The sequence below is a fragment of the Hemitrygon akajei genome, chromosome 19, assembly GCF_048418815.1.
Source record: "Hemitrygon akajei chromosome 19, sHemAka1.3, whole genome shotgun sequence".
In the NCBI taxonomy this organism is placed as follows: domain Eukaryota; kingdom Metazoa; phylum Chordata; class Chondrichthyes; order Myliobatiformes; family Dasyatidae; genus Hemitrygon; species Hemitrygon akajei.
Window position 1 is genome coordinate 55874770 of NC_133142.1, and position 15724 is coordinate 55890493.

Sequence of the window (15724 nt, forward strand, 5' to 3'; positions counted from 1 at the left end):
ATCTACAGACAAATCAACGCAAACTCCACGCTGTCAACACCATCGACGTCAGAAACTGGAAAAGGAAATATGATTGTGTACATTGTTAAATATACTTAACATGCCAATGAGGTGGAGGGTGACAACCTTTTGTGTGCAGTTTAAATTCCCTTGTGTGCTAGTAGCAAAAGATGTGTACGTGCAGATGCCTTAGAGGGAACATTGTCACTAACTCATTCTAAGCGCATTAAATAAAAAGATTTATTGTGGCATTTGGTCTTCCACAGAACTGCAACCACAATGCAAATAATGTCATAAGGCATAACAATGAGATTAATTTTTGTAAGATATCAGTAATTTTAGGTAACACTCTCTTTAGTAGCTAAGAGACGTATATTATACTAACATACTCTTCAACACATTAGAGAGGTTCATCAGCTATTACTGCTGTTAGCTCTTCACCAATTGAAGATTTTCAAAGCATTTCATTTTTTTCTGAACTTTAGTATAGTAATTTAATAACACTGGAGCTTCAATTGAAGCTTCACCCTTTTTGATCCGGGCAGACCAACACTAGTATCAATAATCTCAGCTACTCCAACATTTGCTTCTGAAAACTCCAGGTTCAATGGCAAATACCATCTTACAGGTAATCATCAGCACTCAGCCCCCAAATCTCAAGGGCACTGATTGGCGTCAATGGTAAATACATCAAATACCTTCAATTTGTATGGATACTTCAGAGCTTGGTTCCATCAAACCTTCAGGAAGAGTGTTTTGTACTTTAGTGGAACCTGTTCTCTCTGAGACACCAGGCTGTTCCCTTACTGGGTCCCTCTGAAGGTTTTCATCTTTCTTTTTTGTTTAAGCAACTGTTGGGTTACTTTCTGAAGGTTTTCCTGTCCTTCATATTCCCACTTGAAATGTCCATTATCTCCACAGTTGTAACAGAAAATACCAATTGCCTCCCAGGTCAAAAGACCCCTTTCAGCAGCATTCCTCTACTTAGACAGTTCCTCATGTGGGCTGGGTTTCCCAGCAGACATGTCACATTTTATTGCAGCACCAGCGACTTCAACCGCGATTCCTTGGCTTGCAGGTTTTTCACTTCATTTTGCAAAACCCCTATTTATGTGGCATCAGGGGTCGCTTCAACAGAAGAGGGTACAACTCAGGACATTATTCGACCGTTGGAAAACTTCCGCTCCAGTTTACCAATATTTCAACAGTTAACAAAAAAAAAGAAGGGCCCATTACAATTAAACCAGTCTAAATGGGCACATAAACATTGGAACTCGCTTCTGTAGTAGTTGGGTGTATCACTTCACTCACGTTCCTGAACTTCCACCACCAACTACAGCTTGAACTTCCCTGGAAGAACATCATGAATAAACTGGCTAAATCAGAAGTTTTGACACTTCCTCCTTGAAACCATATGTCTGAACAAAACAATAGGGTCTCCCCCATGGCTGGGATCCTCCAAACGGCTTCCCTTGTGCTCCTCTCCGCACCTCCTCACAAAAGACCCCAAACCAGACTACTGTCCTTCAGAAATCTGATCCTGCCCAGTTCTCTCACTGCATCCCGCTAGGCAGAATGTTACAACACCCTACCAAAACAAACCCGAGTGGCTGACACAACATTCCTAAGTTGGACAAATGGCTCGTTATCTTTCGCTGAAGCCAAAACACTAGTCTACGAAGCCTAACTAACAGGACGCACTGCACTTGCAGATAAACTGCTATAATAAAAATACCTCACACCATAGCAGAAATACAATAAAACATGTTCTTAACCAGGAAATTACATGTGTGCCTAAGACTTTTGCACAGAATAGTATATATTTTATTTATTTAACGATACAGCACGGTAACAGGCTTTTCCAGTCCAACTACATTTGTGGGATCAATTAGCCTACTAACCATACAGCTTTGGAATGTTTTCCTGGAGTGTCGGAAGCTGAGGGAGACCTGACAGAGCAATCGACGAAGTAGAGTCACAGTCTTTTTCTGATGGTGGCAATGTCTAATACCATTCATAATAAATAATTAATTAATGTAAAATATTCTCAATCTATATTTTTAAAATTTCAAATGGGTTGTAAACCTATCTTTTATATTGTTTAAAGTGCTTGGTGTGTTTAGAAGCTTTGAGAGTAATTGTGTCTTTTCAGTCCTTTAACTGTTTTGCAGAGTACTCCTGATGTTTCTGATTAGCTTGTTTTAAGTAACTGATAGCTTGATAGCTCTGGCTTTGTCTCCTGACAAGGTTTCTCCTGTATTTCTAGATTCCCTGCATAATTCCATTATGATGCAGAGGCCCTCTCAGTCACACCATCAGGAATTTCTCAGAGAGGTTTCCAGATGTTCATGAATTTGTCACACAAGTACAGATTTAGGCTACGTCCATGCTAGACTGGATAAATCCGTAACCGAAGCTTTTTCTCTTCGTCTTGACCCTCCATTTACACTGAAACAGCGTTTTCCTCCTCCGAAAATGGGGCTTTTCTAAAATGCTCTCCGGAGTGTTTAAATCTGAAAATGCTGATTGGCCGGTGTAGTGTGTATGGGGTAACTGAAACTTTTTAAAAATGCTGTCATGACGTGCCGGAACAGATGGTAGTGGCAGTGCGGCACTTCATAGTTTTCTTGAACGCAACCTCCAACACCACAGGAACAATGGCGGACGGCTTCAGGAGACTGTCTCCGAGCAGAATGTTACTGCAGCTTTGCAGTATGACAGAGAATTTCAACCCCCCCACACAACCTAACAACTTCAGAACAGATGGCAATGAGACTGAAGCCAGAAGAGTTAGAAATGTACTCATCAAATACTTTGACCCATAACTTACTGAATAAATAAGTATACTCACTTTGTCCTGTTTTCTGTCCTTGCTTGTATGAATGTGGTTTACCTATTTATACAAGTACTTCTCTGACAATAGATAAGTTACAACCTAATGTAACGCTGTATGGAAATACAAGATAACACTGATGCAGACATGTTTTATACATTTAACAAGGTGCTTTATTAATGTATTGCTTGTGCAAACATTCAATAGATGCAATTGTCACTACTTTCAAAATGTCATTTTTAAGTAGTAGCTTATGTTTGTCATAGACGTGAAAATGTTAAGGCCAAAAAAAGGAAAATTGTGAGTTTTACTTTTACTCAGGTGAAAATAAAATCACTTTTGCTCAGTAACTCGTTTTATTGCACATGTTAAATACAGCAAAATAATACAGAAAGACATCGCAAAAGTAAAGGCAAACAAATGAGGTAACAGCACATTTCACTTCTGCCCAGTAACAAGCCTTATTGCATTTAGTTGTAGCTGTCGTCCCATTCATCGGTGAAGAGACTACGGCTGTAGGAAATGTTTCCAATATCATCTGTGAACTCCCTGTTGGTTGCCTTGATACGCTCCAGTATTTTCTTTTTTAGTTTTAAGTCTGTGGTGAACTACATATACCTGTCTGGACACGCCCCCCCCCGCTGACTGCTCCAGTGGCTCCTCCCACTGACCCCGGTATAAAGGCGATTGGAGGCACTACTCCTCCCTCAGTCTCTAGGATGTAGTATGGTGGTCAATTGCTGCTTGTTCTTTCTTCCAGTCAATAAAAGCCTCACGTCTCGGAGAGTTATTGATGGTGCATCAAAGTCCTCCTGTGCAAGGGCCAACAGCTGTCTGTCGTTTGGCAATTTCCTTTTAAGTTTTAAAGTTTTTCTAGTCTGTAACTGGACATACTTTCACGGCGAGATTCGACACCAAACATGTCGCTTGTTTTCTGTAGATGAGCCCTGCACATGCCCAGTAGGAGGACGTTCGCCCAAATACCCGTTTTAAGGTGGACGGAGGTATTTTCAAAAACGCCTGGTGTGGACGCCTATCGTTTGTACTCGAAACCGGCATTTTCAAAATTATCCGGTCTAGTGTGGACCTAGCCCTAGCAACCACAGACAGCTGATTGTTGACCACTTTTTTCTGTTACCAGTGATGTCAACAGCACTAAGAAGAAGCTCTGGCACTCACCTTCCCTTTGTTGAAGTAGTTGATAACCTGGCGACACAACCCCTCCTTGCGCTGCCACTCACTCTGTGCTGGGTAGTGCAGAAACTCCCGCAAGGGTCTGTCCTCCCATTGAAGCAGCTCCCAGTACAGCATCAGTGTAAATGCTGCCTCTAAAGGACAGAAAGACACATTAATTCAAGAAAGCATGGACTCTAAGAAATAGTCTATATTATCACAAAACTAATGAGATCCTACAGTCTATAACATTAGAAAAATAATTAGGTTTCTCCCCTCTACACTGAAGATGCTGACTGTTGTTGGATCTTGATGCTTTTGTGGTACAAAGATACTTCAGAAGTCGAGAATGAGGGATAAAACTTCTTGCAAATGGCCGTTTTATTAAATGTTACCAGAATGAAAAACAACCAAGGGAGAGGTGAGACCAAGATTTAAAAAAAAGCAATTAACCTATAAAATAGCCAGATATAAGTAGAGTGATATCTGCTACTAAAAGCTAAGAAGTTTCTGGAAAAATACAGAAGTAACTATTGTAATTCCTAGAAAATTCACTGAATAATTACATGCAGATAGGTGAATACACACATAAAATGCAAGCAAGCTTAGGACAGTTAATCTACAAGAAAAATAACAATTCAACATCCCAACCCAACATTGTAAATTCCAGAGCTTCAGTCGATCTTTAAATTTGGTATGCAATGAACAATAACTTTCTGTTAGTTGTTTTTTTAATACTTGATGTATCTGCCTACTAGTCTTTTATAAATTTTACATTAGCACTTCAGGATCATTCTGTGCTCCCCAGCTCTCCATTCTCATTATTTAGCAAATATGCATTTTTCCCATTTCTCAGATGACACTGGAGTATGGTGACTTTTGCAAGCTGTTCTCTGCAGATCTACTCATTACTTATAATTGTTCTATTTTTTTCCAATCAATACTCTATGTCTCTAAGAATTCACCTCATTTTGCCCTGTGATATTGTGTTTCCTTTATACTACCTCAATGCACTGAGATAATGATCTGTATGGATGGCATGCAAAACAAAGTTTTATACTGTACCTTTGTACATGGACAACAATAAACCGATTTACCAATTTACCATTATTCTCCAATTGCCAGGGCTTTACCCATACACTTAATATATCTATATTCCTTTGTAATATCCTTCTATCTGCTTTGGAAATTACTTTATACCTAAATTAGTGTCATTCTATATCAGTCTCTTTAACAAGTGAAACACTGCTTCACCTCTGGATACTGGGAAGGGAAGAGGGAAAAGGCAAGGTCTGCATCTCCTGCAACTGCATGGGAAGGTAACCTGCAAGAGGAATGGGTGTATGTGGAGATGGAGATGTGAACAAGGAAGAGTCTCTTCAGAATGGTGAAAGGAGAGACATACATGCAAAACAGTGAGCTGGAGGGGAATTCACTGAGTGAGTAATACTACTCAAGACATCAGAAGAGACTGGTGATGGCAAAACTTGAAAGCAATGGCTTCTTGGGGGAACACTCTGATCACAGGGATTTTGATCTCTTAAGACATGCAGTACATTCTGAACATTAAATGTCAAGGTTATCAAAATAGGCTTAGAGATCCTAAGGGCAATCTGGTCTTCATCCATGAATACTCAGAATACTATCAAGCCACACAATGCACAATGTGTTCATTTTTTTTCCCAGTTTGACAAACTTGAGGCTTAGTTAAATACAACTGTAAAGTTTAGTGTCAATAATTTTGTTGATGTCATTAATTCAATTTTCACATTGCCGTGCTGAACAAGTGAGGCAAAATGAACAAGTTTTTGACTGGCAGATCAGATAGCTGTCTGAAGGATTTATATTGGGCCTTCAGCTCCGCACAACTTAGTATATATGGATGATTTAGGCAGCTAAGTTTGCTGATTCTATAAAGCGAAGTGGAAAAAAATTGGCTGTGAGAAGCAGACAAAAGCTATTGGCAGATAAAGTTAATGAATCAAACTGGTAGCAGATGGAGTATAATGCCACAAAATATGAGGTTATTCACATTCATGGGAAAAACTTATAAATGTTGTTGTCTGGTTCATGAGACAATGAAATAAAGGAAGGATCAGTGTGGAATCCAGTCACGTGGTGTACTGCTTTAGCACAATATGAAACTTCTAATTTCTATGGAACTTGCATCAAGCTTACTGACCCTTACCTGTGTAGTTATCAGCCTGTAGATGCATGTCACACAGTTTATGGATATAACGGATGTACATCTCCTCCTTGTTAATCTCTGACTTGTAAAAGTTCTGAAATAAATGTAAATTTCTATAAACACTTGAAAGACAGAGCTGAAGCATGCTAGCAAAAAGAGGTAATCTTAACTGAGAGCCCAGACACAGCCTATGTCTAACGATGTTGCTTGAAAATCTTACTATGTTTGATGCTGTTGTATTCATCTTGGGAGTGTAGGATGGAAGTGTATATGTAGCAGTTTTAGATGGTATGTAACCTGAGTTGTGCTTAACCTGGCAATACTAGATGGGTCTTTCTAGGGATGCCTTTATTCTGAATCTAGAGGCCCAGAGCTCGAGGTCTGGATTTCAGATCAAAGTTCAAAGCTCAAAAGTTCAAATTAAGTTTATTATCAAAGTACATAAATGTTACCATATACAACACTGAGATTCATTTTCTTGAGGGCATTCACAGTAAATACAAAACACAATAAGATCACTGAAAGACAGCCCCCAATAGTATGGGCAACAATCAATGTGCAAAAGATAACAAACTGTGCAAATACAAAATGAGCAAAAAATAAGCAATAACTATCAAGAAAATTAGTTGCACAGTCCTTGAAAATGAGTCTATAGGTTTATGGGAACAGTTCGGCTATGGGATGAGAAGGTTGATGGTTGTGGGGTAATAACTGTTCCTGAACCTGGTGGTGTGGGCCCTGAGGCTTCTGTACCTTCTTTCAGCAGTGAGAAGAGAGCATGGCTTGGATGGTGGGGGACCCTGATGATGGAAGCTGTTTTCCTGCGACAGCACTCTGTGTAGATGTGCTCAGTGATGGGGAGGGCTTTACCCATGATGGACTGGGCTGTATCCACTACTTTTTTTTAAGGTTTTTCCATTCAAGGTCATGATACAACCAGTTAATAAGTGCTCCACTGCACATCTGTAGAAGTTTGTCAAAGTTTTAGATGGCACGTTGAATCTTTGAAAACTTCTAAGAAACTAGAGGCACTGCCGTGCTTTCTTCATAATTGCACTTACATTCTGGACCCAGAACAGATCCTCTGAAATGATAACACTGAGGAATTTAAAGTTGCTGACCCTTTCCACCTCTGATGATGACCTCATGGACCAGTTTCCTCCTCTTGAAGTCTATAATCAGCTCCTTGGGCTTGCTGACATTGAATGAGAGGTTGTTGTTGTGGCAACATCAGCCAGATTTTCAATTTTCCCCCATATGCTGATTTGTCACCACTGTTGATTCAGCCAACAACAAAGGCATCGTCAGCCAACTTAAATATGGCATTGAAGCTGTGCTTAGCCGCACAGTCACAAGTATTAAGCAAGTAGAGTGGGGGCTAAGCACACAGTCTTGTGGTGCACCTGTGCTGATGGGAGATTGTAGAGGAGATATTGTTATCAATCTGCTAGTGAGTTGCACAAGGAGGTATTGAGACCTAGATTTTAAAGCTTACTGATTAATTTTGAGGAGATGATAATATTGAATGCTGAGCTGTAGTCATTCATTGCCATCCGTGAGTCCTAGGTTGAGGCCTGAAGGTTGACGAGAAGCCCAATGTTTGTGAATTCACAATTTGGCTGGAGGGTGAAGACAATTGCCTGTCCTGGGGTTAGAGGATTCTGTATTGTGTGGTGGATCAGAGGGAGGGAGGAATGGGGATTTTCTTTTTGCTGTTGTTGCTTTGTTGCTTGGTATGTTCTGTGTTATTCTGCAGGGTATGGTGGGCACACTATGATGGCGTTGGAATGTGTGATGACACTTGCAGCTACCCCCAGCACATCCTTGGGTGTGTTGGCTGTTATCACAAACAACACATTTCACCGTATGCTTCAACTGACACAAGATAAAGAGCTCTCCGAACTGAATAAAAATACAGAAGGGATAAGTGGAGCAGCCATTGTACGTGAGTAGACCAGTGGCGAGAGTAGAAGCGACAAGCTTTGGCTCAAGGGAGGCTTTGGTTTGGAAGAGGCATTGGCTCTATGTAAAGCATCCGTTAAGGCTTTCTTTTTGGTTTCTCCCCCCCTCTTACTGCACCATTTAAATGACTGTGATGTGCTCTTCGTGCCGGATGTTGGAGAACTAGGAGACCCAGAGTCTCCTGGGGAACTACATCTGCATAAAGTGTATCCAGCTGCAGCTCCTTGAAGACAGTGTCAGGGATCTGGAGCAGTAACTGGATGACCTTCGGCTTGTACAGGAGAGCGAGGATATAATTGATCAAAGTTACAGGGAAGTAGTCACCCCGAAATTGCAGGAGGCGAGTAGCTGGGTGACTGTCAGGAGAAATGGAAATAGGCAGTGAGAGCAGAGCACCCCTGTGGCCATTCCCCTCAAAGACAAGTATACCGCTTTGGATACTTTTGTGGGGGATAACCTCCTGGGAGAATGTTACTGGCACCGAGCATGGGTTCATGGTGCAGAAGGGTAAGAGAGAGAGAAGAAGGGAGCGGTAGTGATAGGGGACTCAATAGTGAGGGGAACAGACAGGAGATTCTGTGGATGTGAACGGACACCCGGATGGTATGTTGCCTCCCAGGGGCCAGGGTCAGGGATGTCTCAGATTGCATCCACATTTTGGAGAGGGAGAGGGAGCAGCCAGATGTCTTGGTACATATTGGTACATATCAATGACATAGGAAGAAAAAGCAATGAGGTCCTGAAAAGAGAATTGAGAGAGCTAGGTAGAAAGCTGAGAAGCAGGACCTCCTGGGTAGTAATTTCTGGATTGCTGCCTTTGCCACGCACCAATGAGGGTAGAAACAGGATGATTTGGCAGTTAAATGCCTGGCCGAGAAGCTGGTGCAGGGGGCAGGACTTCAGGATCTTGGATAAATGGGACCGCTTCTGGGAGAGGTATTACCTGTTCCAAAGTGACGGGTTGCAACCTGAACCCAAGGGGGAACCAATATTCTCGCGGGCAGGTTTGTTAGAGCTGTAAGAGAGGGTTTAAACTAATTTGGCAAGGGGTTGGGAACTGGAGTGAAGGGACTCAGGAAAGGACGGATGGTAAAAAAGTAAAGATAGCATGCAGACAGATTGTCAGGAAGGGCAGGCAGGTGATGGGACTTAGTTGCAGCCAATAGGGATAATCAAATCATTAGGGATGCAGAGTCAGAAAGGACAGCAAATATGGTACTCAATGTGTTGTATCTAAATGTGCATAGTGTAAGAAATAAGGTAGATGATCTTGTTGCAATATTAACGATTGCCAGGTATGATTTTGTGGCCAATACTAAATCGTGGCTGAAGGATAGTTGTAGTTGGGAACTGAATATCCAAGGTTACACATTATATCGGAGGAATAGGAAGGTAGGCAGAGGGGGTGGTGTGGCTGTACTGGTAAAGAATGAAATCAAATCAGCAGAATGATGTGACATAGGATCGGAAGATGTTGAATCCTTGTGAGTTGAGTTAAGAAACTGCAAGGGTAAAAGGACGTTGATGGCAGTTTATACAGGCCTCCCAACAGAGGCTGGGAGGTGGACCACAGGTTACAACAGGAAATAGAAAAGGCGAATCCAAGGGCAATGTTATGGTAGTCATGGGAGATTTTAACATGCAGGTCGATTGGGAAAATCAAGTTGGCATTGGGTCTCAAGAGAGGGAGTTTGTTGAATGCTTAAGAGATAGGTTTTTAGAGCAGTTTGTTATTGAGCCTACTAGGGTGTTATGTAATGAATCAGAGGCGATTAGGGAGCTTAAGGTAAAAGAACTCTTAGGAACCGCTGATCACAATATGATTGTGTTCAATTTGAAATTTGATAGGGAGAAAGTAAAGTCTGATGTAGCAGTATTTCAGTGGAGTAAGGCAAATTACAGTGGTATGAGAGAGGAGTTGGCCAAAGTAAATTGGAAGGAGCTGCTGGCAGGGATGTCAGCAGAGCAGTAATGGCGTGCATTTCCGGGGAAAAACGAGGAAGGTGCAGGACATGAGTATTACAAAATGAAGAAATACTCAAATGGTAAAACAGTACAACTGTGACTGACAAGGGAAGTCAAAGTTATTGTAAAAGCAAAAGAAAGGGCATTCAACAAAGCAAAAATTAGTGGGAAGGTAGAGGATTAGGAAGTTTTTGAAAACCTATAGAGAGCAACTAAAGTATAATTAGAAGGGAAAAGATGAAATATGAAAGCAAGCTAACAAATAATATCGAAGTGGATAGTAAAATTTTTTTCAAGTATGTTAAAAATGAAAGAGAAATGAGAGTGGATATAGGACCGCTAGAAAATGAGGCTGGAGAAATAATAACGGGGGACAAGGAGATGGCTGATGAACTAAATGAGTATTTTGCATCAGTCTTCACTGTGGAAGACACTAACAGTATGCCTGATGTTGTAGTGTGTGAAAGAAGAGAAGTGGGCACAGTTACTGTTACAAGAGAGAAGGTGCTCAAAAAGCTGAAAGACCTAAAGGTACATCAGTCACCTGGACCAGAGGAACTGCACCCTGGGGTTCTGAAAGAGTTTGTGGTGGCATTAGAAATGATCTTTCAAAAATCACTGGACTCTAACATGGTGCCAGAGGACTGGAAAATTGCAAATGTTACTCCACTCTTTAAGAAAGGAGGAAAGCAGCAGAAAAGAAATTATAAACCAGTTAACCAGACATCAGTGGTTTGGAAGATGTTGGAGTCAATTGCTAAGGATAAGGTGATGGAGTACTTGGTGACACAGGATAAAGTTAGCATGGTTTCCTTCAGGGAAAATTCTGCCTGACGAACCTGTTAGAATTCTTTGAGGAGATTACAAGTAGGATAGATAAAGGGGATGCAGTGGATGTTGTATATTTGAACTTTCGAAGGCCTTTGACAAGATGCCACACATGAAGCTGCTTACCAAGCTCATGGTATTACAGGAAAGTTATTAACATGGTTAGAGCATTGGCTGATTGGTGGGAAGCAGTGAGTGGGAATAAAAAGATCCTTTTCTGGTTGGCTGCCAGTGACTAGTGGTGTTCTGTAGGGGTCGGTGTTGGAACCACTTCTTTTTATGCTGTATATAAATGATTTAGATGACAGAATAGATGGCTTTGTTGCTAAGTTTGCAGATGATACGAAGATTGGTGGAGGGGCAGGTAGTGTTGAGGAAACAGGTTGGATGCAGAAGGATTTAGAAAGATTAGGAGAATGGGCAAAATAGTGGCAAATGAAATACAATATTGGAAAATGCATAGTCATGCACTTTGGTAGTAGAAATAAATGTGCAGACTATTTTCCAAACAGGGTGAAAATCCAAGAATCTGAGATGCAGAGGGATATGGGAGTCCTTGTGTAGAACACCCTGAAGGTGATTTTGTAGGTTGAATCAGTGGTGACAAAAGCAAATGCCATGTTAGCATTCATTTCAAGCGTCTAGAATACAAGAGCAAGGATGTGATACTGAGGCTTTTTAAGGCACTGGTGAGGCCTTACCTTGAGTATTGTGAACAGTTTTGGGCCTCTCATCTTAGAAAACATGTGCTGGCATTGGAAAGGGTCCAAAGGAGGTTCATAAGGATGATTCCAGGAATGAAAGGGTTATCATACAAAGAACGTTTGATGGCTCTGGGTCTGAACTTGCTGGAATCCAGAAGGATGGGGAGGGGGGGTTTTCATTGAAACCTTTTGAATGTTGAAAGGCCTAGACAGAGTAGATGTGAAAAGGATGTTTCCCATGGTGGGAGAGTCTAGGACAAGAGGGCATAACCTCAGGATAGAGGGGTGCCCTTTCAAAACAGAGATGCAGAAAAATTTCTTTAGCCAAAGGGAGGTGAATTTGTGGAATATGTTGCCGTATGCAGCTATGGAGGCCAGGTTGTTGGGTGTATTTAAGACAGAGATTGATAGGTTCTTGATTGGGCATGACATCAAAGGTTATGGGGAGAAGACAGGGAACTGGGGTTGAGGAGGAGATGGGAAAAAGGATCAACCATGATTGAATGGCGGAGCAGACTCAATGGGCCAGATGGCCTAATTCTGCTCCTATGGTCATATGGTCTTATAAATGAATAAATCCAAATTGAATCTGAATTGAATATAAGCTATACTCTTCTTTATGGAATGTTTGATGTGACTGTGTTCAGGGAGTTTTACTCTGCATTCAACCAAGCTATATGAAACACTTCTGAAGAATCTATAACCTTCCACCAAAGTCACCAAAGCCTGGGAAAGGTTTCACTACTAATGTGATGGTCTTTCTGTAGAAGCACTACTAATGTGATGGTTTTTCTGTAGCAACTGTGTTTGGGTTCTGGCTAGAGATAACGGGGGCTTTGGAATGTGTGCTGTTCAATGAAGGGAGTGTATTTTTCTTGCTGTGTGCCTGCAACTGAGGTGATTTGGGTCTTTTGTTTAGCAGAAGATGGTGAGCGAAGAAGCCAGAAAGGAGAGGTTGTAGACACCAGAAATGAGTGGACTTGGAGTGGGGCCGGGAGTCGATGAAGCCCAGGGAAATCGATGGAGGACCAGTGGAAGGGAAGCCGTGAGCTCCAACTTGTGTACATTGGACTGTTTCATTAAAATGGGCCCTTTTCTTTTTTTTACTTTACTAACCCTTTCGTCAAATTAAGAATTACAAAGCTAAATTGTTTCATTGCATATGGTATACTGTCTGTCATTTCGTGGTACTAATTTGTAACAGGGTAACACATCACGCAGCATCCACACAAACAGGAGGTTTTGCATCTCAATCTCATACGTTTGGTGGGGCCAGAGATTGTCTTCCCTAGACTTACACAGCCGACAGAACCTGACGGCTACATGTGTTATAGAAATACTGAGAGGACTATAACTTACATCTAACTCAAAGCATACCTGATCAAGAAATGCATGTCAATGGCACTTTGTAATGAAATTGGAATTAAATTTTTATTTCTTTTAGTGAAAAGAAAAATCACCTTAGATAAAGAGAAATTTAACTGCTTACCAACAAATTAACAGTACAACCAATCTTCTTATTTTCAGCATCATCTCCTTTCATACAATCCCTATTGAAAAAAAAGGAACTTGTGCTTAGGAGCTGTTTCTACAGGTACAAAAATACATGACATTGTATTGGATTTATTATAAAGCATACCGGATTTCTCTAAAATAATACAGGTAACCTTTTAAGTGAAATCAGACTGAAACTTCACTGCCATAATGAAGTGTCTCCATCTATAATCACATCCTAAAGTTTCACAAAGTGCCATGAGAAAGGAATTTGACAGCCAAGTACCTAAATTTTGTGCTGTACTACAACAGATTCAAATGTTTCAGGGAATAGATCTGTTAGTATAAGTTGTGTGGGGAGGGGGGGGGAGCAGTTAAAACTTAACAGTTTTTCAGAAAGCTAACTCTTCATTTCATCAGTTTGAACCAGGAGTGGTAGTAAGTCCTTCGGTGTCTAGAGATTGCTTCACACTTAGTCGGATCATGGCTAATCTATTACTCAACTCTTTATCTTCATGTCCTCACCAAATGAGCTTCCAATATTCTCAAAACTTATACTTCCAAGTGACACAGCATTCAAAATCTTGGGGTGAGAGAATTACAGATTTCTGCTAAAATTTGTGTGTGATTTGCTTTCTGATGTTTTCCTCAAGTGAATTTATTCAAATCTCAGTAGAGAGTTTGGTGAATGTTATGTTGTAGTGTCCACTGCAGCAGAGTGCCACAGTGTTCAGCTGGTCATTGGCTTATTATTGTCACAGTACTGAGATATTGTGAAAAGCATTATTTTATTTCTTTAGAGATACAGCACGGTAATAGGGCCATTCAGCCGAATGAGCCCATGCAGCCTGATTACACCTATGTGACCAGTTAACCTGCTAACCCATACATCTTTGGAATGTGGGAGGAAACTGAAGCATCCAGTGGAAATCCACGCTGTCATGAGGAAAACATACAATGTCCTCACAGACAGTGATGGAATTGAACACAAATCACTGGCATTATGGTAACTGCTATGCTATCTTGCATGCTACCCTGACTCGTCATTCAATACATAAAGTAGTACAGAGGTGGGGGGAGGGGAATTGTTACTGATGCAGAAAGAGACAGTGCAGGTAGGCTAATAAAGTGCAAGGGACATGGTGAAGTAGACAGAGATCAAGAGTTCATATTTATTGTGTAGCAGGTCTTGAATGTACAACAGGAAGGGAGCCCAGTGGTTTGTGTTCTCAGGGTTCTCTATCTTCTGTGCAATGGAGTGGGGGAGAAGAGAGATTGGCCAGGGTGGCAGGAGTCATTGTTTATATTGACTGCTTGCCTGAGGCAGCAGGAAAAGTATACAGTCGATGGTGGGGAGGTGGTTTGCACGATGGACTGCACTGCATTCACAGCACCCTGCAGTTTCTGTGATTTTGGGCAGAGCAGTTGCCATACAATGCTGTGAAGCATCCAGATAGGATGCTTTCTATAGTGCGTTTCGTGTGTTAGATTTTCATCAGTGACTATCTTGGCAAACTCATCAATTAAATTCTCTGCAGCTTCGTGATCAGCAGATGCTTTATCACCATAAATCTTTAAAATTTAATGCTATGACTTTTCTTAAATTTCTGCAACAAGCCTGCTGAATATTAATAACTACCTTCAATTTTCAGTTCCTGATAAATATATCTTTGCTTGTTTCATGTTAAGTGGCATATGTTCACACAGATGTTGACAAATCCACTCTTTCATTTGTGACCAAGATCTTAGGTTTTTTCCTAATTTTCATTACATATCTGTTCATTACATATGTGAGATGACTTCTCAGAACTGCCTGTGGTGTGCAGAGACCTGCGCATCCCCTGGGAACCTACCCAGAGCCTTGTGAAATTTTCCTTTTGTGACTTAATATCAGTGTTCAAATATTGGCTATCAAAAGTTTTCAGACTTTGGAAATTTGGAGAGGAAGGTACTCAACCTGTACTTATCTAAATGGTCCTTGAACGTTGTGAGGCAGTTTGTCTTCAACACTTACTCAAGATGCACATTCCAGATTTTAACCACTCTTTTTGTGTCAAAAATTCTTCTTCTAAATCTCCCATTCTCACCATAAACCTCTGCCCTTTGTTTTAGACAACCCCCTATCATCTACACTACCTACACCCTTCCTAATCTTGCAGATGCTGGTCAGGTTATCCTTCAGCATTTTCTGCTCTGAGGAAAGCAAACCCAGACTACTCAAGCTCTGCTTTTTAGATGAAATACTCCTGTCCCCTCTGCACCTTCCCAGTGCAATTACACCCTTTTTATACTATGGCAACCAGAACTGCATATGATTTTCTTAATGTAGCCATCCAGTGTTTTAAAACATGATATCCTAAAACTTGCATTTTATACCTTTTTAAAAGAGCACTTAGTGATAATACTCTTTCATTACCCAGCCCTAATTATCATAGAGAGATAAAGCAGGGAAACAGGCCATTTGGCTCATCACATCCATGTCCACCATATTCTATATTGAGACAATTCTAGTGCTTGTCTAGATACAAGTTCCACCCAAGGATACTGAAAATGGGAAGGTTAGTTTCCAAAATACAA

General features: G+C 41.0%; 1 protein-coding gene across 7 annotated transcripts in view; it reads right to left on the minus strand.

Moving 5' to 3' along the window:
- Nucleotides 1–15724, minus strand: part of dock3 (dedicator of cytokinesis 3) — a 968429-nt gene that overhangs the window by 92388 nt on the left and 860317 nt on the right. For all 7 annotated transcript variants that reach the window (XM_073072555.1, XM_073072554.1, XM_073072550.1 and 4 more), the window contains 3 exons: nucleotides 13143–13203; nucleotides 6195–6288; nucleotides 4013–4161 (listed from right to left, as the gene is read on the minus strand). In XM_073072555.1, coding sequence (XP_072928656.1) covers nucleotides 4013–4161; nucleotides 6195–6288; nucleotides 13143–13203 — 304 coding nt within the window. The remainder of the gene's footprint in view (nucleotides 1–4012; nucleotides 4162–6194; nucleotides 6289–13142; nucleotides 13204–15724) is intronic.